The sequence below is a fragment of the Lepidochelys olivacea genome (assembly GCF_965140295.1).
Source record: "Lepidochelys olivacea isolate rLepOli2 genome assembly, chromosome: 4".
Lineage (NCBI taxonomy): Eukaryota > Metazoa > Chordata > Testudines > Cheloniidae > Lepidochelys > Lepidochelys olivacea.
This window is the reverse complement of record NC_140414.1, coordinates 17,742,366-17,765,278: the sequence shown is the minus strand read 5'-3', so window position 1 is coordinate 17,765,278 and position 22,913 is coordinate 17,742,366. Positions and strand designations below refer to the sequence as shown.

Below are 22,913 nucleotides of genomic sequence, written 5' to 3'. Positions count from 1 at the left end.
TTAAGCCTGGCATGTACCTTTCCCCCCTCAGGTGCTGGCAGGTAACTAACTGGCATCTCAGCTCCTCCCCCCCCCCACCCCCATTATCCCATTCAAGACCTTTTTACATTTCAACTCCCCAGAATGGGGTCTTCTGCCCCACTTTGCTCCAAAAGGGCCATTATACCCCAGAACAAACATCAATTACTGTTCTATTATGAACCCTGTTCTATGACCTGCTAACTGTGGTCATCTTTCATGGCACTCAATCCTGCAAGGTGCCAACCACACTGGTTTGATCAAGCAACGTATTTGGGCTTAACTTTAAGCATATGAGAAGTTCCCTTGAAGTCATAGATGCTTAAAGTTAAGAATGTGCTTCAATAATGTGTTGCTGGATCTGGCCTAGAGCACTCAGCATCTTGCAGGATTGAGCCCTTAAATTCTAGTAAAATCTTAGCACCCCTTCGCAACAGAATTCCTTCATTTTAAATCCCATTGCATTTTACTGTTCCCTGTTATATTGGCAGGAAAATTGCATGGACTGGGGTGGCTGTTACAACAGGCTTTGCTGTATATTTATTAATTATAGAGCAGCGTAAGTGCATATGACACTTTACAACCCACCCAAATCATCTGGACTCTGCCCTGGGAGCTTATGCTCAAAGTTAATTCAAGGTACCTTTCCATTTTAGATACATCTATGAACTTGCCAGAAGGCATCCTTTCCTCTATTCCCCAACAATTCTTAGCGCTGCTGGTCATTATGAGGAGATGATGAAAGGCTGCTGCCAAGCTGATGACAAGGCTGCATGTTTCAGTGAAAAGGTATTCTATTTTAATATGTACAGTTACTTCAGGTTTTGATTAGTGGTCTCCTATAACTAGAGAAATGCTTGAAGCAGAGCTGAAGGTCAGCTTTTTCCATTTTAGTCACCTCAACCCTTATTTAGGCCCCGATTCCAGCAATCACCTCCATTCAGGACAGGATTTAAGCATGTGCATACGGCTTTCCTGAATTTGGGCCTTCGACTCTTAAGAAAAATGGTCTGATTTTCAGAGGTGCTGAGCCCTGGCAGCTCCCACTGCCTTCAAGGTAACAACAAAAAGTTTATTTTCAAAGAGAGGACACCATTTTAGGATTGGTGACTGAGATTTTCAAAGCAGTGTAGGGGATTTAGACACAACTTCCCCAAACATTAATGGAATTTCTGTATCTAAGTCACCCAGAGTGTTTGAAAATCTCAGTCAACATTCTGTTATCATAATTCCTCTTTCCTGTTATTCTAAATGAACAAAGTATCTTCTCTTTTCTCTCTTTATCTCTGCCTGTCTGCGTAGCACCGATGTGGCCCTTCTCACTATTGAATCTCAGGTAGATGTACTTATTTTGTCAGACAGATATTGGTGCAGTAGGATGGGAGAATGCTAATTGTATTATTAGAATAGCTGCATTTGACTGGCTTGGGGCCTGATACTGCATGGTGTTGAGAACCTTCACCTTCCGCTAACATCTTTGGCAGCAGTATAGTAGAGTTGAGTACTTTAAGAGGCTCTCAGCACTTTGCAAAATGAAGCTCTTAAGAAGGAGGCATATGTACTATATATCATCACATCAGATTATCCATAACTGCACAGTTTAAAAACACAGAGTAGTGTTTAATAAAAGTTTTGTGAAATGCTGACCATTAGAAACCCTAACTAAATAAGGGGCTGGTGATCCAGCCACGTGAATGAAAACTATGTCATGCAGCTTCCTTTTGCTTTGTTGGACATTTTATAGCTAAGCAAGAAAAGGCCCTTTTGTGTTTCTGTTAAAATTCTCTATTTCTGATTCCGCTTTCTTCATTCATTTTTTTTTAAAATGGTTGCCCTCATCTTTATAACAGGCACCATCTGTGATGAAGCCAGTGAAAGAAAGTGGCTTGACAGAGCAACAGACATGTGAGATCCTGAAGAAGTTTGGAGAAAGAACCTTAAAGGCTCTGTAAGTCTGTAGCTTGTTTATTTAATGTACAACATTTTGGTTACTTGGAAAAAAGACCCCTTCCCCCACAAAACTGTACACCTGCCAGAAGCCTACTGCTCATCTTTAGAAGCAAAAGTGAACTGAAGGGACTGTGAAAGAGATGTGCAAAGAATACAAGGCAGGGCCCTGAGATGTTAAAAAAAAATATGCCAGGTCTCCAGACTGTAGCTCTTCTCCTTGGCAACCACTCTCAAGTGGTCTCTGGAGGAGACAGAGATAAGGATGGTTTAGCACCCGAGTGTTTCTTGGCTGGCTAGAGCTGGTGCAAGGGGGTTCAATTTGCATCTGCCTGTGCCAGTGAGGATGGATGGGCTTCAGGGAGGATTCCCCTGCAAGACACCATGTAGCATTGTGCAGCCTGGTGATGGAGGCCTAAACAAGCAGCACTCACAGGAGGTGCATTTCCAATAGCATCAGAACTCGAATGAATCCCTCCCCGCACACACTATGGTCCTTTCTAGGAAGTGGAGGACACATCACTCTATAATTTTAAACTTATCTTCTATGACAGGGGCCTCTCATGAGCGCCTCCGGTCAGCAGGTGCGGACCTGCACTCACTCTCTCTCTTTTCACGGTGCCCCCATCGGCTGTTGCCCTCGTCAGGTAGGTCTTCAGTGGCTCAGCACACAGTTAATATGCATTGAACTAACAAACCCCTTCCGAGGTAACAAAGTCCAACAAATGGTTGGCTCTCTCCAAGGTCTTCAGCCCCATCTCTGGGCAATTGGTAACGTCTTTATCCAGGTTTCTGGGCTCTGTCCTCTGCCCTTTCTGGGCTAGCTTTAAAGGCATGGCATAGAGCAGTGCCCTAGGGCTTCTTCTCTGGAGACTAAGTCCTGCCCTTCACTTGGGCCTCTAAACAAGCCTTGTCCCCTTCCTGGCGCTTAGGCCACCCTGCCAGTGGGGGGACCCAGCCCCCCTCACTACTCTGGGTCCCAACCCAGGGACCCTATAAATAGCAGCCATGTGTTGCTTCCTGTAATAGTTACTGCTGCTGCTATTCCCTGGGTCACACAGGCCTCTCACATAGCCTCTTCACCTTCACCCTTACCCTTACCTCAGGACTGAAGTTCTTCCTCATGGCATGCCAGCAGCACCAAACCCATCTTCTGAGTCTTCCTTGAGCTCCGGCAACAAGCACCATCCTTGCTTCTCTGGTCTCCACCAAGGAAAGGAGGGGCTCTGCCCCTGCAGCTCCGGTTTTGTCTCAGCCTGCTACGCTCTGATTAGCTGCTTCCCTGCAGCCTTTCTAGGCAGGCCTGGAGGACCCACCTTTATTGCTCCTTTTCTGGGGCAGGGTGTGGTAGCACCGTGAGGCTTCTAGCAGGGGGCCTGGTATACCCCATCACACCACAGTTGCCAGTGGAATGAAGCTCTAAAGCTGTAGGCTGTATAGGGGATGTAATAAACAGGCACACCCTGCTAGGACTAATACTAATCTTCCCCTCTCCCCAGCCAGTGCTGATGTGGCTGTGTTGGCTGGCTCAGGGCCCATCAGTGGAGTCACCTTGCATCACCGTAGCTACCCTCCTTGTGGACTTTCCTGCCACTGTGTACTAGGATGGTTGACGGGATGAACCTAAGCTCTAAGTGTTTCTTTGCAGAATTATTTAAAGTCCCTAAATTCCATCTGCAAGCAGGGGAAAACATTATCCTCTCAGATATGACTATATCTTGCCATTCCATTTTCTTGCCAGCAGCCATGGGCAACTTTAGGGATTACCAAAGAGAAAGGAAGGGGATTGCCATAAAATGAAAGTCCACAGAGCTTTAATGGTTGCAGGCCCCACTTAAATTACTTAGATCACAATAAATCATTTTTGTGCACATTCATTTGATGGAGGCTGATATGTGTAAAGAGCAGGGACTCAATGTTACTGCTTTGCCCTCTGAGCAACAAGTATACTCTAACTGGAGTCCATTTTATAACAGAACGTACAGCTCAGATTTGCAGCAAACTTTATGTGCTGCACAAAAACACCTGAACACACAGTTACCATGATTGTACACTCCACCACCCCAACTTTTACATGCAGATGGCCTGTGGGATGTGTAATTGGGAATGCAAATTAGGCATGCAAATGAACATATAAGTGTAGCATAATTTTCTTAAATTCTTATCTTTTAGGAGGAAACCAGCTGTAAAATAATGGCCAAATTCTGCTCTCATGTATACCAGTCCAGACCTTTGGAGACCGCTGGTGTGACTTAAGAATGCAGCCCAACTAGTGTTTCTGTGGTCACTCTGTACCAGTTATCGGCCTGATTCACCAATGTGTAACTTCAGCTTTATACTCATGAATAACGTCATTGTCTTTTTCTCAAAGAGACCTAAGGGAATTAAGTGACCAGCTCTTATTGAAGTTCAGTGGGATTTGGGGGCCAAATTTCCTTACCACTGAATTCAATTGCAGTTTTATTATTAACTTCAGTGGTAGCAGAGGCAGGCCACTGCTGAGTGCTTTTGAAAATCCCACCCATAATAAACTGCTAGGGACCATATTATTGCATTCTAAGTTTTAAACAATACTTGTATTTATTCTTTCTAGGAAACTTGTTCAAGTCAGCCAAAAATTTCCAAAGGCTGATTTTGCTACTGTTAACAAACTTGTAACGGATGTTGTTCACTTACACACGGAGTGTTGTCACGGTGACATGATGGATTGTATACACGAGAGGGTAAAAGAATAATTTATTTACCTCTTCTATGTTTAAAAAAGTAGGTCTGATAGTGGGTTTTCTTCCTTCTAGTTTTGTTCCTTTTTGCTGATCTTTTGTGCATCTGTTAATTGTTCTCCAGATTAGGAGTTTAAAGCCTGAAGGATTTATACATAGATGAGAATTTTTCATCCTACTCAATTATCCCATGTGACTCTGTTTACAGTGAAATAGGCAGAAAGCATAAGGCACAAGGATGAGTTTGTGGCTAAAGCACTAGACTGGGATTCAGGAAAACTGTGTTCAGTTCCTGGCTCTGCCACAGACTTCTTGTGTAACCTTGGGCAAATCACTTAATCTCTCTGTCCCACATCTTCAAAGGTAGTTAGGTGTCTAAATCTCATGGAAGTCGGGCACCTAAATACCTTCAAGGCATCTTCTACTTGCATGTTGCAATTCTTTCTCCCACTCTTTGTCTGTCTTGCCTATTTAGATTTAATAGTTTCAGGGCTGAGACTGCCTCCTACTATGGGTATGTACAGTGCTTAGTACAATGGGAGGCAGTGTTGCCTAGTGGATAAAGCAGTGGCCTAAGCCTAGGGTTCTAGTCCCACTTCTGCTGCTGACTCACTGTCTGCCCTTGGGCAATTCAATTCACCTCTCTGTGTTTCAGTTTCCCCATCTGTAAAACAACCCCATGCCCTCCACAAAAAAACACCTTGAGTGGTAAAGATGAAAAACACTGAAACTGCTAGGAGGTAGATATTAATGGGGCCCTTATATCACCTGGGGACTTCTCTACGCTCTACTGTATTAAGTCACAATTGAAGGAGGGGTTTCCCACTGCAAAACAATGAGAAAACCCAGATAGAAGTATCAGTGGTTTTAAATTTCTTTACAGGTAAAGCTGACAGAGTATGCCTGTTCCCACAAAGATACCATATCAACGAAACTCAACGACTGCTGTGGAAAGTCAGAGGTGGAACGAAGCGAATGCATAGTTCACCTGGAAAATGATGACAGACCTGCAGGCTTGTCTCCCACAGTTAGGGAGTTCATAGAAGACAAAGATGTGTGTGAGCACTTTGCCAAGGAAAAAGATGCCTTCCTGGCCAAGTAATGCAGCTCTCAATCTACTCTGACTGTCATTTAAGCGTTGCAGGCCCAGCATTCCAATTTAGAGGCCAGCTTTGCTTGCAAAACTCCGACTTGTGAGCTAAGCCTGTGTGTGGGAATGCAGTCAGTGTAGAAGCCCAATCTTGACCCATTAAGTCTGGTTTAGGCATTGAGTAGGTTTATTGCAAAGAAACAACAACAAAAATAGTATGCCTAATTTTCAAGGGGTTTTTATTTCAAATATTGGCCTTTATTTGTATTTGCCTTTACATTTGTCTTAGGTTTTTATTAATGCATCTGTAAGCCTTTTACGTGACTAAAACAATGAAAGATCTGCTTTTTTCATAGTTCTATAATTCCATCATCCAGTAATTGAAATACTATGTTATTTTTAAAAAAAGAAAAGGAGTACTTGTGCTACTCTGAAATATGTTATTTTTGGCTCTGAAGGGGGCTTAATAGAATATTTAAAAACATTAGCACAAATATAAACACAGAGCTATTTGGTTTTACTGAGGTTTACCTGAATACTGCTAATTCCATCGTTTTTTTAGAGAAAGGAAAAAACCAGAACCTTCAATGCTGCTGAATTTGAGAATGGGATGGGAGCAAATGTGGAACTTCTGATTTCATAAGTTTTCCGTTATTTGGGTTGGTAGAACATGACCAAGAACAGGGTGAAAATCTTAAATTTCCAGTGCTGTCCATTCCAATCCCAGATTCCAATGCTAGCCCCGATTCAGCCATAAACTTGCCTAAACCAAACCCAGATCTTTATCTAAACATGTCTGCTTTAGTCCAATTCTGGCTCTGATTCTATGCCCATTGCAATCAATAGCAAAAATTTCTATTGGCTTTAATGGAAGCATGATCACATCCCAGATGTACACCCAGAAGCTGTTTAGGTCAAATGAAATACAATGCTTTTGTTTATGAATGTGAAAGCCAACATCTTCTGGGCCAGATTCTGGGTTAGTATAAGCCAATTACTTCACTTGTATTACACCATATCTGAGGACTTGGTTCCTTGTTGGAAAGAATTTCACAAGCATTTAGATGTGATGTAAATGGATAAAGCCAAGCTATGCATTTCAAAAATGTCTTATAGTTAGAGCGGGAAGAATTGTCTCTTTCCATTTTCCTCAACATTTTTCAGTTTTTCATATTCTCTCCCCGCCCCCCAAAACAAAAACAAAAAACCCTGAAAAGCCATTGTTGGAGATAAAAATTTGAACAACTCATCAAAAAAATTAGCCAGTGTTGAAGAATCTTCATTTTCTAAATGTTTCATTGTAATTAGAAGCCATTCCCCAACCAGTTCTAGTAACAGCTAGATTAACTTCGTGACCAGGAGGTGCTCAGCACCTAGCAGGATCAGGACTAATAGCTCTGCACACCAAAAATAAATAAATAAATAAGCTAATCTTTACCATAAACCCTGCAAATAAATCAAATCTGCATGTATGGTCAGTGGCCACATACAAATTGTACATTAATCCTGTGCTAAAATAGGGCCAAATTTTTCATGAATGGCCTCTAACTTCAAATAAACTAAAAAAAAAATTAAAAAAAATTGTAGTCTTCAACCATATAGCCTAAAAGCTTCCTGAGAAGAAAAACATCTTATCATCAAAGCATATTATAGAATCCTAGAAGATCAGGGTTGGAAGGGACCTCAAGAGGTCATCTAGTCCAACCCCCTGCTCAAAGCAGGACCAATCCCCAATTTTGCCCCAGATCCCAAATGGCCCCCTGAAGGATTGAACTCACAACCCTGGGTTGAGCAGGCCAGTGCTCAAACCATTGAGCTATCCCTCCCCCCTATGTGCTAAACAATCCGAACTGACTATAATAAGCACGTGTCGGACGAGCCAAATGGCAGGAGTTGTTCAGCGAGATGTGCTCTATCTAGTTCACCTACAAGTGGCTGGGCTAGCCTCACCAGGTGGAATGCTAGGGCCTGTGTTCTGCAGGGGGGCAGGCTAGATTATAGTAATGGCCCATCTAGCCTTAAAATCTATGAATCTTTGAAGGGGCCCTAACTTCTAATGCTGACGTCGTTCATGTGTTGCAGATTTGTCTATGAATACTCAAGACGCCATCCTGAGTTCTCCCATCTCATGCTTTTAAGAGTTGGTAAAGGCTACCAGGAATTACTGGAAAATTGCTGCACAACCAGTAACCCTGCCGAGTGCTACGGCAAAGGGGTGGGTGCCACTGTACTTCATGTAATAATCGGGAGGCCTGAGCGGAGTTCACAAACTGTCATGGTCTGATGCTGATTGAGGCATGAGTTGGAAGCATTTCCACTCTCCTGGTCTGGAACTGCACCCCATGGTTTCCTAGAGGAAGAGAACAATTGTAATAAGGTTCTATGCTCTCCAGTCTATGGGAAGGCAAATGGAGTCTTCTCACCCTTCCATTATTTGAACCATGTGGGGTTTGCTGGGGAATGAACATCCCTGTGCAGGAGATGCGGGGGACAGCATCTGCTTATTCAGTGGCAGCTGGAGCAACTGGAAGCTCTCTTCTGCTCTCCCAGGGCACTGATTCTAGAGTAAGCTAGCTGTTCAAACTGGAGTGGGTAGCTGAGAGGGACTCCTGCCCATTCGGGACACGTAAGCCCCTCTCTTGGAAAACAGGAAGTAGGGGAGGACAGCAGCAGAGCCCTCTCTCCACATACAAACACTTGTTTTTAAGGGGCGCACTCTAAGTCCCACATCACTGATCCCTCTGCCCCTTCCTTGCACCTCCATGCAGATGGCTCCTAGGGAGCTACTACTGCTGGGGTGCTGCCCCATCTGTGATCTTCACATGGGTAGAGAGAGGTGCCAAGAAAGGGAGATCTCAAGTCTGTGAAATCCCTGAGCCCTTTGGGGCCTTTGGGGGCTCCAACCAATGAGCTACTCAGTATCCCTAATGCATCCCTTATGCACGGACTTGATTGTCCTCAACATTGGTCAGCATGGCCTGGAGCTCCCCTTTCTGGTAGTTAGGGTCGCCCAGGACCCATAGGGATGTTGCCCTGAATAATTGTCAACTCAGTTATTTAAGAGATGTAGCAGCTTATCGTCTATGCATGAGTTATGTTCAGATAGTTGAGGCTTCAGACAGCAGAGGGAAATTTTAATGCAATCAGCAGCGATATAATTATATGTCAGATAACAGGAAGTTGTGGATAATCAAAGCTGCATTGTGATGCAGTAGTATTCTGCATTGCACAATAACCGCTTTAACAATATAGTTACACTGTTTTTCAGGAAGAAATTCTCAAAAAACAAGTCCAGGAAAGCCAGGAAGTGCTAACAACAAACTGCAACCTCTACAAGACATTGGGAGAATACTTCCTCCAAAACGCGTATGTTTTGGGTTTTGTTTTTTTAGTTTCCTAATGAGCATCCAACCCTTGTTTACCAGTTTTAAAAAACAGGGGGCCATATCCTGAGCTGGTGCAAATCAGCGTGGATCCATTGATATCAGTAGAGCTATGCTGATTTACACCAGCCTCAGGTCTGGTGTAAACAACTTTAGGTTTTGTCAAGGTAACATTCTATCTCATGAATTAGGTCCATATTTCCACTCATAAAGTGGGAAGGTAATAAATACATTGTTAAACTGCCTGGTCTCCTGTGTATAATACAGGTCAGGTTTGCTGATCACTGAGATGTGCAGTTTCAGTCTGGCTGAATTCTGAACCCTGAGCTCTGACTTAAAAGCCTTAGTATGGCTCAAAGTGAGTTGCTTTGCCCTTTCTCATAGGCCCCTGTTCTTTCTCCGCGTGCTGTAATATGCCCCACTAGTATGTATTAACAAATAATCTAGCTGTGGAGGAGAGGGACCAAAGCTTGGATAGACTAAACCACCACCTCATCCCAGGTGACAGTCCCACCATGTCAGGGTTGACGAACATTAGGGCACAGGGAGCGTGGACAAACCTACAACGCTGCTGGTGTTGGCCCTAATTCAGCATGGTTCTTAAGCACAGGACTAACTTTAAACATGGGAAAAAGACGGAGGAGTCCTTGTAGCATCTTAGAGACTAACAAATTTATTTGAGCATAAGCTTTCATGGGCTAAAACCCACTTCATCAGATGCATGTAGTGGAAAATACAGTAGGAAGATATATAGAGATATATAGATATATATATACACACACACACACAGAACATGAAAAAATGGGGGTTGCCATACCCACTATAACGAGAGTGATCAGTTAAGGTGAGCTATTATCAGCAGGAGAGAAAAAAACAAAACAAAAATCTTTTGTAGTGATAAATCAGGATGGCCCATTTCAAACAGTTGACAAGAAGTGTGATTAACAGTAAGGGAAATAAGCATGGGGAAATAGTTTTACTTTGTGTAATGACCCATCCACTCCCAGTCTTTATTCAAGCCTAATTTAATGGTGTCCAGTTTGCAAATTAATTCCAATTCAGCAGTTTCTCGTTGGAGTCTGTTTTTGAAGTATTGCCACTTTTAGGTCTGTAATTGAGTGACCAGAGAGATTGAAGTGTTCTCCGACTGGTTTTTGAATGTTATAATTCTTGACGTCTGATTTGTGTCCGTTTATTCTTTTATGTAGAGACTGTCTGGTTTGGCCAATGTACATGGCAGGGGGGCATTGCTGGCACATATCACATTGATAGATGTGCAGGTGAACGAGCCTCTGATAGTGTGGCTGATGTGATTAGGTCCTATGATGGTGTCCCCTGAATAGATATGTGGACAGAGTTGACAACAGGTTTTGTTGCAAGGATAGGTTCCTGGGTTAGTGTTTTTGTTGTGTGGTGTGTGGTTGCTGGTGAGTATTTGCTTTAGGTTGGGTGTCTGTAAGCAAGGACTGGCCTGTCTCCCAAGATCTGTGAGAGTGAGGGATTGTCCTTCAGGATAGGTTGTAGATCCTTGATGATGCACTGGAGAGGTTTTAGTTGGTGGCTGAAAGTGACGGCTAGTGGCGTTCTGTTACTTTCTTTGTTGGGCCTGTCCTGTAGTAGGTGACTTCTGGGTACTCTTCTAGCTCACCTTAACTGAACACTCTTGTTATAGTGGGTATGGCAACACCCATTTTCTCATGTTCTCTGTGTATATATATATCTTCCTACTGTATTTTCCATTGCATGCATCCAATGAAGTGGGTTTTAGCCCACAAAAGCTTATGCTCAAATAAATTTGTTAGTCTCTAAGGTGCCACAAGGACTCCTCATTCTTTCTGCTGATACAGACTAACACGCCTACACTCTGAAACCGGTCTTTAAGCATGGGAGTACTCTGAATGAAGTCACTTGTACGACTTGTAGTGTTAGGCATCTTCTTAAGTGCCTTGCTGAACTGGGCCCATCTTCTCTGAAGCGAAGCACAGGATATGCTGCGCTCTCTGTCTGGTCCCTCTCAAATCAACACATCTGCTTTTAAAAAGGCCTTTGGAACAGGAGAAATGTCCCAGCAAACCTGGCTTGACCCTCAACCCGTTCACCTTTCACTCCGTATTCAGTGTTTGTCTTGCCATACTTGCTAATGATAACGTTGTATATGAAGAAGAGTGGGTTCTTTTCCAGCCAATCTTCTGCCCCATGGCAGCCTCCCATGAAGTCACATAGGGCTCAGTCTTGCAAACAGATGCGGTCCCTTGAGTCCCATTGAAGGCAATGGTAGAGTGGTGGTATTTGTCAAGTTTCAGAATCAGGCCCATTATGTTGAATTTGTGACATCACCTTCATTTTTATTCCAATACCTGATGTAACAGAAGAAACTGGGCCGTGAGTGAGAGAACTCTCAGGCAAACACAAAGGACCTGATTCTTATTGCTTACACCCCTGTAAATGGAAAGCAACTAGCTTTTAAAACATTGGGCTAGACCCTCAGCTAGCGTGAATGGTTGGAGTTCCACCTACTGAGGAGTTGGCTCATCAATTACTAACCTGCTGAACCACCGGTAATTGAGAGGTTGTTGTTTCAGGCTCCTTGTCCGTTACACCAAGAAGATGCCTCAGCTGTCATCCGAAGAGCTGCTCCACTTCACCAAGGAAATGGCAGCAGTTGGTGCCATGTGCTGCCATCTAAGTGAGGACAAAATATTTCCTTGTGCTGAGGGACACGTGAGTATGTTTCTTTCCTTATCTCAGTCCTGCTTGTTCCTGGCAATCTTGCTGTCTCCCCACTATTCCCAATCTCCCACTGCCCAGAGGCTCTAGAGAGAAGCTCTAACTCAGAACCCCCATGAGGTAGCAAAATGCACAACTGGTCACTGACTTGGCCTTGCGGTGTAGGGACAGATCGTGAGGTGGTGTAAACAGGCATATTACCATTGAAGTCAATCGATTTATGTTGATTCACACCAGCTGAGGATCTGGCCTATAGTTTTGCAAACAAAACTGTCAGGCTACAGTGAAGCATGTCTTTTGCTGAGTCAGGGCATTAGTTACACCTACTGGAATTCTGATCCTGTTCCCATTGCAGTCAGTAGCACCTGTCTCCTGCATATCTTGGGAGCAGAACCAGGCTGTGAGCAGATATGGCCTGGCTATGACATTGCTCCCTTGGGATGATTAACTTTATATCATTATTCCATCACTGATACATCTATCTCATGGGCCAAATTATTAAAAGGGCCACAAACTGGCCTGCACGTGTACTTTAGCATATGCAGTTTTTTGCAGTGTCACATGTACATACACCTGAAAATCCCTGTTGGTGCAAACCAATCAAGTGCACGTGTAAATTCCATAATTTGTGTGCACAGATGACAGTGCATAAAATTGCATAGGCATGGAGGCCACTGTTTGAAAATCTGGCCTCATTTTGTGTTGATGGCACCACTCAGCTTTCAATAGGAATGTGAGCTGGTGCTCTTTGAAGGAATTTGCTTTAAATTATAAAGGTTTTCATTTATAAGGTTGAAACCCTCATGAAATTACCAAGGATAGCATGTGTCTGTTATTTTTTTTTAAAATGCCAATGTAAAAAACATTTCTCTCTCTCCATACAGGTTGACCTTATTCTTGGCCAAATATGTAGACGACACTATGCCAGGTCTATAAACCCTAATGTCTGTAAGTGCTGTAGTAACTCCTATGCTCTCAGAAGGGTGTGCATTAGCAACTTGGGAATCGATGAGAAGTATGTGCCCATACCATTGACTCCTGATCTGTTCACCTTCCATGAAGACTTGTGTGCAACTCAAGAGACAGAGCTACAGAAAAAGAAGCAGGAGTAAGATATTCCTGTTTATTCTATTTGCCCCAGCTTCTGTACCACCATCCTGCTACTATTCACCCTCTTCTTGTCTACCCAGCTTTCTCTCTAGCACCTTCTGTTTCCTCTTCCTCCTTCACATCCCTTGTTAAAAGCTTGTTCTTCCAGAAATATTTACTTATTTCTTCTCCTCACCAATTCTCTATATTTCCACCCCTGCTGCCGGAAGTGTTGTTCAATTTTTTGTTTGGTCTTCGTTTCCTTGTCTGCCTTCTATTGTAAGCAACTAATTTTCAAATTTAGGTGTCTACATTGCTATTTAGGCACCATGGGTAAAATCAGTGGGACTCAGGCTCCTAAATCACATAGGTGCTACTGAAAATTTTATCCCTCCGGTGTAAAATTTTAAAGCTGACCATAGTTTTATTTTTGGGTGCCTAACACGAGAGGCTGGAAAGAGGTCTGATTTTTTTCAGAAGAAGGGGGTTCAGCATGTTCTGAAAATCAAGCCCCTTTAAGAGGTCTCAAGATGAGCACTCAAAAACTGAGTGACCTAATTTTAACTACATTTTGAAATGTTAGGGCTCTAAATGTTCATATCTGGACCCCTAAATCGGCACATAAGTTCCTAAAATGGGCATTTATCTACCGAAATATGGATTTAGGACACTAACATTAAGACAACCAACTTTATAAATAGGGCTGTTTATGGTGCTTATATAGCCCTGTAACTGTAGTATCTTAACATCTCACAATCTCTGAGGTCTCTAGCCCAAGACACCTCTGAGGTGGAGCAGTATTATTCCCATTTTACACAGGGGGAACTGAGGCACAGAGGGTATGTCTACACAGCATTTTGGAACAAGCCTCCAAGCCAGTCTTGCCCTACTGCTCTAAACATAGCTGAATAGACAATTCTTGGTAGTTGTGGCTTGGCCTGGAGTTCGGGCTCTGAAGCCCACCTACTCCCTAGTCTTCAGAGCCCAAAGCTGCAACTTCAAAGCACTCTCTGTACAGCTATTTATAGAGCGCTCGTGTGAGCCCTGCTAACCCCCGTCTGTCAACCTGGGCTAGGAGGCTTGCTCCCACTCTCCGTCTGGCATTGTCTATACATGGCATTTTGGAGGCTAAGTGACTTGCCCAAGGTCACACAGGAAATCAGCGCAGAACAGGCAACTAAACCTGGCTCTCCCAACTTCCAATGAGCACCACTGGGCCATCCCCTGGCCCCCAAAAGTGGAAGAACCCAAATATTTCTCTCTTCTCAGTGGCTCTGTGACACACCTTAGAACTAACGAGACCTGGGGTCTTAGTGTGCCATCTCTTCTTCCCACAGAGAGCAACTAAGGAGCTGCATCTCATCCTGTTGCTGGAAATGGACACCTTGGCAATTAACTTTCTTCCCCAAGAGCTGTGTTTGTGTGGGGACAGTGCACACATATGGACCATGCCACCCATAGGGGCACCATCTGGTGCCTGTAGCTAGTTGGTCTAGCATGTCAGTCAGGCTGCTGGTCTGCCCTCCCCCAAAACTATTCATGTCATACACCCAAACAAGCAGAACTCTGAGGTCCTGGTGCGGGGAGGGGCCCTTCTTTTCCTTGGAGTCGCTAAAGTTACAGGTGGCTACAAAAACCATTTTCACGATTGCATACACGCTCAGGGCCAATCAACCTTGCAAGCAAAGGTTACTACTTTGTACTGAGGAATGGTGCAGAGATTTCCACCTACCTGCCCGTTCGTCCATGGGGCAGTGACCAGGCCCAGTGAAACTACACAAAGGAAAGGAGGTGATAACGTAACTTTGAAATAAGGATTTGTAGATTTGAGGGCATAGAAGTTCTTTGGTGGCAATTCATGTGCTATATATCTTTAAGTTAAGTAGGCATTGCTGTGGTTTGTTCTCCTTTCAGCCTGCTCATCAGGGTCATCAAATATAAGCCCACCATTACAGAAGAACAACTGAAGACCATCATTACATCTTTTCTGGGCATGAGAGAAAAGTGCTGCAAAGCAGAAGACCACGAGGCATGCTTTACAGAAGAGGTATCTTTAATCAAATCATGTATCTTTAATCAAAAAGGAAGGCAGGCCTGGGAGGTGTAAGTATCTGCTTTTTAAAAACAACTACGGCTAGCCAGAATGGTTCCATTCAGGTTTTTAAAGAAGGAACCATATTGCCCGCATCTAAATATATAAATTCCAAAATGCCAAAGAATGTAAGTTTGCCTAAGATACATCTAGTATTAACCTTTTGCTCATGTTCAGAAGTTTACACTTACAGAACACACCCTGTATTAATAGTGTCAAGAGCCTGAAGGCCTATAGGACACTTCACTGATGTAGTCCTGAGGGCAGGTTCTCAAATCTAATCTAACAGTTTCTCCTGAAGGATAATTTCTAATTTAAATCTCTCTCCTCAAGCCCAGCTCTGAGAAAGGGAGGAGTGGTATATTCTCAAAGTTAGGTGAAAGCAGTTGTTTCCTAGATTTTTAGTGATTGAATTTCTCAATTTCTTTCACCTAGCTCCATTTCTCTCCCTGTCTCCCTGTTCTTTTCCATATTGGTTGAGATTCATTTTACTGTTAAATCACACAACCACCTCCTTTTGCTTCTCTCTCCTCCCCACCCTATTTCTGTGCATCTTTTTCTTAGAGTGCACTCTCCCCTTTTTATGGATATTCCGTAGCTGGAATTTAGTTACCAGTCCCCTTTCCACTGCTTGAGCCAGAATGGAATCCAACTCTCTCCCTCAAAACTGTAGCTGCTCCGCAAGGCTCTAAGGGGTAAAATGCAGTAAACACTCATTTCTGTCAATAAAAGGAAGACATTGAGACTCTGAATCCACACAACAAGCAGATCTATAGAGGTAGAAGGGGCCACTGTTTCCAGTCCCATTTCCAAGTGGATCTGTACTTTAAATACTTTTCTAACAACTGCAGCATCTTTCAGTAAAAATCTCAGTTCAGGAGTAGCAGCCTTAACTGTGTTAAATACAGTGAGATTTTCTTTTCCTTTTGGGTTCAACTGAAGTATTTCAGAGTTGATCCAAGTGAATATGGGGATTGTGTGAAATTTCTTGGAGATAATGTTGCAACTTTATGTATATACAGCACGTATAACTGTATGTTTCTAAATGACAGGAAATGCTCCTAAAGCTAGGATGCTTATATTGTCTATCTAAATATACATTCTCTTCCAGGATTGTCACACCGATAAATCTCTGTCTTTCTCTCCTAGGGTCCAAAACTGATAGCAAAAAGTCAGGCTTTGGTGGCACAATAAAACACCACAGGTAACCGCAGTGGGAAATATGTTCTGAATTACATAAAGGAGTAACAGTATTTTAATAGTGAGACTGTCTATTCCCAATTTCCATGAAGGGTGCTTTGGAACTTATGAATTGCCGTGGTGGAAGAGACTAAGGAGCAGATTCTCAGCTGCTGTAATTTGCCATAGCTCTGTGGAAGTCAGTGGAGCTGTGACAATTCACACCAAGTGAGGCTCTACCCCTAATAATTAATCCGCTATCTAGTCTCCTGCAATGACCTATGCTACCTGCCTCAAAGATAGGTATAAACTCCCCATAATGCATCTGGCCAGCTGTGGAACACTAAGCCCACTCTAGACACAACATTGCATCGGTTGAACTAAAGGTGTGTTTTTTAGAATCAATTTAATTCAGTTGTTGCAAAAGGCCATGTGGACACTCTTTAAATTGATAGACACCTGGCTTACATCAATTTAGCTCAGAATGATTAGGGACAGGGAAAATGAGCTGAAGTAAGCTACTCAGATCCAAATTAAGAGTGTCCACACAGTGTTTTGCATCAGCTTAACTAAACTGAGTAGAAAAACGATTTAAATTAAACTGGTGCAACTTCTATGTTTAGACAAGGCCCCGGTATCATGGAGGTTGGGCTTCTTCTTGTTCCAGGTTTATTCTGTGCAGCATAAGAATTGAAAGCCGTTATAATTTTTAGCTAAGCTAATGTAACTGTAGATTCCATTGATTCATAGTGTGTAAGGGCCAGCCCCTTAGCCCCTGTTAATACCCTGTGTGTCACTGCATAATAATCATCATCATAGATTAACTTAGCATTTTAATAGCACTTTGTTGAAAGTACAGTATAGACATTCACTACTTGAACTTGCTAATGCACATGATGCTATAACAGCACAAGGGGAACTAGAAAGCTGCCTTAAGGCACCTGAAGACTGTCTTGTTGGGCATCCTGAACAGATGTAGAGCAAAAGACTGCTATAAAGGCCGATGAAGGATATGTTGGACGCAGAGTTGGAATGTGCTACACTCTGGCAAACCCCTGCAGCAGAGTGGCTCCCTGGAAACCTCCCTGAGGTTGCTGTAACTTGTAACAGGGGCTGTTTTGGCATTCCTGTTTATCCATATAAATGAACAGAGGGTATGTGATGCCGTCAAATACCAAAAGACAAATATCTCTAAAAGAAGATCCTTCCTCACAAAGGTTTGCAAACAGATATACCTAGATGTTCAGATTTAATGTGGCTCATTTAAAGTGATTTATCACTACCAAAAATAGAAAGTCACTTTCTTGTTTACCACTGTAAGTAACTCTTTTCTCATTTTTCATAGCTCACCTGTGAAGAAGATGGAGATAAAGTTAATCTCTGCCCTGTTTACTGTATTTGCTTGCTTTCTTATTAGTTGTCTCTGTCATAGTTCTCTGATTCAAAGAAACAAAGGCAATTCTGCTCTTACTTTCATCTCTCATTGCTGCCTTTCATTCAGTGATGAATAAAGCTTTGAATAAACTCTTCCCTTGTCCTGGCCAGTTGATTCATCACATTGGACAATCACTCAAACAATTTTCTACAAAATCGTTGCCATGTTTGCAAATGGTTGGTACCATTACAAACTGGTAATTTTGTTTCTTTAACAGTTCAGGTCATGGAGACACTGCAGAAAATCTATCCAGGGCCATGCCAGGCTTCATAGGTATTTTTATAATGCCCAAAAGTGTTAGACACTCTACAAACCTGGGAAGACAGGCCCTTGCCCTGAATAACTTACAACCTACATATACACAACACACAGACGAAGGAAAGGGGAAGGGATTCAATCAGACGACACCACACTTAAAGGATGTACTTGCCTTTCAGTCTCATCAGTCAGTGGCACTTACTCTTAAAATTAAAGCGTGTGTTTCATTTCTTTACTGAATCACAGCCAATTTTTTTCTTTTCTGGTTTCTTATATTTTTGAAGTCTTCGCCGTATATCTTAGTCTTGTTTTTTTAGAACACTTACCTCTTTTACTTTTCATTTGTATTTCACGCATTGACGAGTTTGACAGAGTAGAAATAAAACAGACATAAAAGTAACTATATTTTTAAAGGCTCATTGCCAAGCAGGAACAGCACATTAAAGCTAAGTACTGGGATTTCTGAAAATGATACATATGCCCCAACATACAGGAGTGTAACTTGATAGGGTCATTCTGAGGGGCTGTATTTCTACAGCCTTTTTCTCACATCAGCCCTAACAAGAATGAAAGCATGGGCTGCAAGGTTGTATCTGCTCGTGATCTTGCAGCACCAAATGGAAGATAAATCTGTCACTTGGAACAACATGCACAATGAGAGGGTGGCCAAGGTCCATGTAAATAGGCTAGTTTTCCCCTTAATTGAGGCATTACTTTAAATGTAATAAGGATAATTGGATATGAGCCTGTTTTCCTCCATGATAACCTTTGTAAGGTCTAACTTTTACTCTCAATTTATCCACTGGAATGGGATTATTTTATCTGAAAACAGACGTATTAGATTTAAAGTACCTTAAAACTAGCCATTTACATTCCAGTGGGACCAATTTTGCAGCTTTTATGTACATGCAAAACTCCCCTCTACTTAGGCCTGATTTGGTTAAACAATGAAAGCCAATGGATTTAAGCACTTACTTAAAGTCAAGCAAATGCTAAAGTGCTTTGCTAAATTAAGAACTGTGTGTATGTAGGTATTGCGGGACCAGACCTGATATGTTCCCAGCCATTTCCCATATGACCTGTACATTGATGAGTTTTTACGTCTCAGCAAGGTCATTGAGTTATTCATATTTTAATATGTCAACATTTTCATACTCTGTATTCATAAATCACTACTCAACAGTTACTAGGCTGAATTCCATAGGCCATTCTACATAAAACTCATTAGAATTTATTCAAACATATTATGCACTGGATACATTGCCAACCATTGAGAGAGACCAGAGTTACAAAAAAATACCTTTTTGTATTAAGATGAAAACAATAAAATAAATTGTATAATTGCTAATCAGTCAGAAGGCTTGTACTCCAGTTACATTAATACAATAATACCTCAGTATGTTGTAGTTCCATCTACCCAGTGCCAAAGGTTACACTATATCTTCAAGCGAACTGAAAACGCAATGTGCAGCCGATGAAGTGAGCCGTAGCTCACGCAAGCTCATGCTCTAATAAATGGGTTGGTCTCTCAGGTGCCACAAGTACTCCTTTTCTTTTTGCGAATACAGACTAACACGGCTGCTACTCTGAAACCTGTCAGCTAAAACTGTAACTTGTGCTTGGTTTTGGGTGGAAACCACACAATCATTTAATTTACTTGGTTCTGACCCAAAACCGTAAACTGGTGCAGACTTTATTGAAATGTGGCCTACCCTTTACAAGCCTAAACCTTTTGGCTCACATTTCCCATTTTTTAAGGCTTGGCAATGAAACTTTTCAAATACTGCAGCTGCATTTATTGGCTTAAGGAATTGACAGTTCTAGCTTTGAGATATTTAATACTAAGTATTCTTGACTGCTGAATGGTTTTAGCCAAAAAATAAGCACCTTAATAAAAAGTGCACAGGCAGAGTTACAAGAAGCTGTACATTAAAATAAACTAGTTGCTGATAACAAATAATAATTCCCATTAACACAGGTGCTTTTCGTTTTTGACACACCATCCAAGTTACAATATCTCAGGCAAGAATAAAGTTGGTATTTGTATTTGTGTAATTTATTCCGCTATGTTCTCCAGCAGCATATTGTGCATTATGGTAAAGCAACCCCTCAGTGTTTGTCCTGTGTAATTTATCCTGTATAAGTACGTGACAGCTCAGCATGGGACATAGAAACCACAAGACAAAAGGCAAACACAGCATGATAACAGGGGGCAGTGAGTTATTCATATGACTTATATGGGCTTTATTTACAACTTGGCAAGTTTGGCCTTAGCAAAATGCTTGGGATGCGTGATCCAAGTGAATGATATTAAGGAAGAGACTGATACAGACTCTGCGCTGTGGCCCCACAATGCCTGAGCCCTGCATCCTCAGGGACATGGTTGAATTATGCTAGTCTGCCCCACCAGTACTCATTGGGATCGTACTGCCTGCACATATTTTTGCCTGCTGAACAGAGCCCTCCATAGCCTCTAAACAAGAAGAAGGAAAAAGGAAATAGGAAAGTAATCTGTTTCTTAGCCAAAAGAAAATACCTCTGTGGGGTCTTGAAGAAACTGATCAATTGTAACAATGTTTAGAGAGAGCTCATTACACCGTGACTTAAAAAGGAGTTTCAAGTGAAAAATTTATCTCTTATTTTTAATCAATTGATTAAATACAAAGCATGAGGGGAAGAGTCTTTTTCAGATCTTATTATTCAAGCTAAAACACTAAAGGTCTGATTTACAAAGGTAAGGGACTTAGGCGCCTACCTTCCATTGACTTTCAATGGGATTTAGCTACCTCACCTGCTTACGTGCCTAAATACCTTTGTAAATTTGGCCCTAGATCCATTAATGAGTACCCCCAGACTCAGACTAAACAATCTCTCTCAAACAAAGACAGCTGATGACTATTTTCTGTATGATTCTTACGCCATCTGGGGGATTACGATATTTATCTATCTTCACAATGCTCTGGCTAGTGGGGTGCAAGTGGACAGGTTTCAAAGTTGTGCCCTTTTAATTGGCTTTTCTCCTTTCTGAAGTTTTAGTTACACAAGTTTTCAGAATGTGCAGTGCCCATGCTAGAGAACAATACGGTTTTTATCAGCTCTTCTTAATTCCCATTCAGATTGCAGTGGAGTTTCTTTTCAATCCCAGATGCACAGTCACCAGCAACACACCCCACCCCACTTGACAGGCCCATGTGCTATAGATGTCACATTCTCAATATTTCCAAGGATATAAAGGATATAAAATTAAGTCTCCTTTGGCTTACAGGAAGTGTTTTATCAGCTGCAGGCTGTGACATTATACGGTAGTCTCCGTTTTTATTACTGTTTTACTGTCAAGGTGCTGACGTATAATAGCCTTCTCCCTAACGTATCTGCGGTAAAGAGAGAGAGAGAGAGTGCAATCATTTCAAAACATACTGAACTATGCAGAAATTCAGCCCAAATGTTCAGTTCAATATTTGAATGGGTCAGAAATTTTTCATCAGAAAAAAATTCTGATGGAAAATGGCAACTTTGTTGTTAGAAAAGGCCTGAATTTTTCTAGATTCCCTGTCCTGTTTGTTTTGGCCAGATCATCAGCTGGTTTAAACTGACATACCTCTGTTGACTTCAGTGACAAGTCCTTTACATGTTTAGGCTCTGTCTACACCACACAGCTTTTGGTGACATGACTGTGTTGCTACAGCTGTGTCGCTAAAAACTGCGCAGCGTAGTCGCTGTTTGCTGGCTCTCCTGCCGACAAAAAACTTTCACCCCCAACGAGCAGCATTTGCGTTGTCGGCAGGAGAGCACCCCTGCCGACAAAGCGCTGTGCATGCTGGCGTCTGTCGTTGGCAAGGGGGGTTTTAAACACCTCTGAAAGACAAACATTTTGTCGTTCCATTGCCAGTGTAGACCTAGCCTTAGCTATTGATCTGCATTTCTAAAGTGCCCATGACTGTGGTCTGTCCCTGGCTGGCATCAGGAAAGTTCATGTCAGCTAGCTGAAGAGAATTTTTAAGGGGTGTTGAGTTATAGATCTATCCAGATCAGGGTTACTATAGTCTCTGATCACAATCATTAATACAGTGATACTCAGATCTCAGTGGTTCAGGAGCCAAATTAGTGATCAACAGTACCCAAAAGAGCCACAGTCATGTGAATTCGTTGGTTCATTTACTATAGCACTATTCATATTTAAACCGTATAACGGGGAAATATTTAGTTTATGTATATACATGTATTATTCTCACAGCGAAATGACTGACCAAGTATTATATTTTTATCAACTACAATTGGTTAATAACATAGTAAAAGCATCCTTATTGGTTAATAATTAAATCACACAGTGTTTTAATATCATATTCTGCAAAGAGCCAGAGGAGACACATTAAAGAGCCATTTGCAGCTCCCGAGCCTCAGTCCAGGTATCTCTGCTTTAATACATTTATCCTCAAAAGGGGAGCACTACAATTCTCCTTTTACAACTGGAGAACTGAGGGGGTGGGTGAGCAGGCAACTGAACCTGGGTCTTCTGAATGCCAAGCTAGCACCCTCACCACTGACCCTCCCTTCTTCTCATTAGCAAATCATTGCTAAGTGCTATGCAAATACTACAGGATTTGTTCTTGCATTTACAGCCACAGCCCCGGAGTTTGGGTGTGGGTGTGATGCAGATGTGCTCCTGCCCAGTGGCAGTCCCTGGAGGCATTCTGATGGATTTAGCAAGAATATCTCTGGGAGCACTGAGGCTGTGCAATCTAAATGGGAGCTGCAACATCATTTAAAGGGTGCAGTGTGCATGCTCTGCTGGCCAGTGGGCCCAGTGTGGCTGTCAGTGGAAGACATCCACAGGTCTTGCACACTGGGATGGGAATCAGTGAGACTGTGGTTCCTACTTGGCAGGTGTGCCAGAGGAATGAGAAAGGCTACTTGCGCCCTCTGTCTATTTTTGTACACCTGTGCAGAGCTAGCCACAATATAGCACCACGCTGTA

The 22,913-nt window shown here is 42.4% G+C and overlaps 2 protein-coding genes across 2 annotated transcripts in view; one reads left to right on the top strand and one right to left on the bottom strand.

The window, feature by feature from the left end:
- The window catches only part of LOC311520120 (uncharacterized protein), a 59,569-nt gene extending 41,797 nt beyond the window's left edge, over positions 1-17,772 (top strand). The window contains exons 18-28 of the mRNA XM_084627360.1: positions 675-807; positions 1,869-1,966; positions 4,559-4,688; positions 5,569-5,783; positions 7,858-7,990; positions 9,044-9,141; positions 11,741-11,879; positions 12,770-12,993; positions 14,889-15,021; positions 16,216-16,270; positions 17,591-17,772. Of these exons, the coding sequence (XP_084483486.1) occupies positions 675-807; positions 1,869-1,966; positions 4,559-4,688; positions 5,569-5,783; positions 7,858-7,990; positions 9,044-9,141; positions 11,741-11,879; positions 12,770-12,993; positions 14,889-15,021; positions 16,216-16,260 (1,348 nt within the window). The 3' untranslated portion in view covers positions 16,261-16,270; positions 17,591-17,772. The remainder of the gene's footprint in view (positions 1-674; positions 808-1,868; positions 1,967-4,558; positions 4,689-5,568; positions 5,784-7,857; positions 7,991-9,043; positions 9,142-11,740; positions 11,880-12,769; positions 12,994-14,888; positions 15,022-16,215; positions 16,271-17,590) is intronic.
- A 1,374-nt stretch (positions 17,773-19,146) lies between these two features.
- Positions 19,147-22,913, bottom strand: part of RASSF6 (Ras association domain family member 6) — a 40,477-nt gene continuing 36,710 nt past the window's right edge. The window contains exon 12 of the mRNA XM_084627177.1: positions 19,147-21,309. Within this exon, the coding sequence (XP_084483303.1) occupies positions 21,234-21,309 (76 nt within the window). The 3' untranslated portion in view covers positions 19,147-21,233. The remainder of the gene's footprint in view (positions 21,310-22,913) is intronic.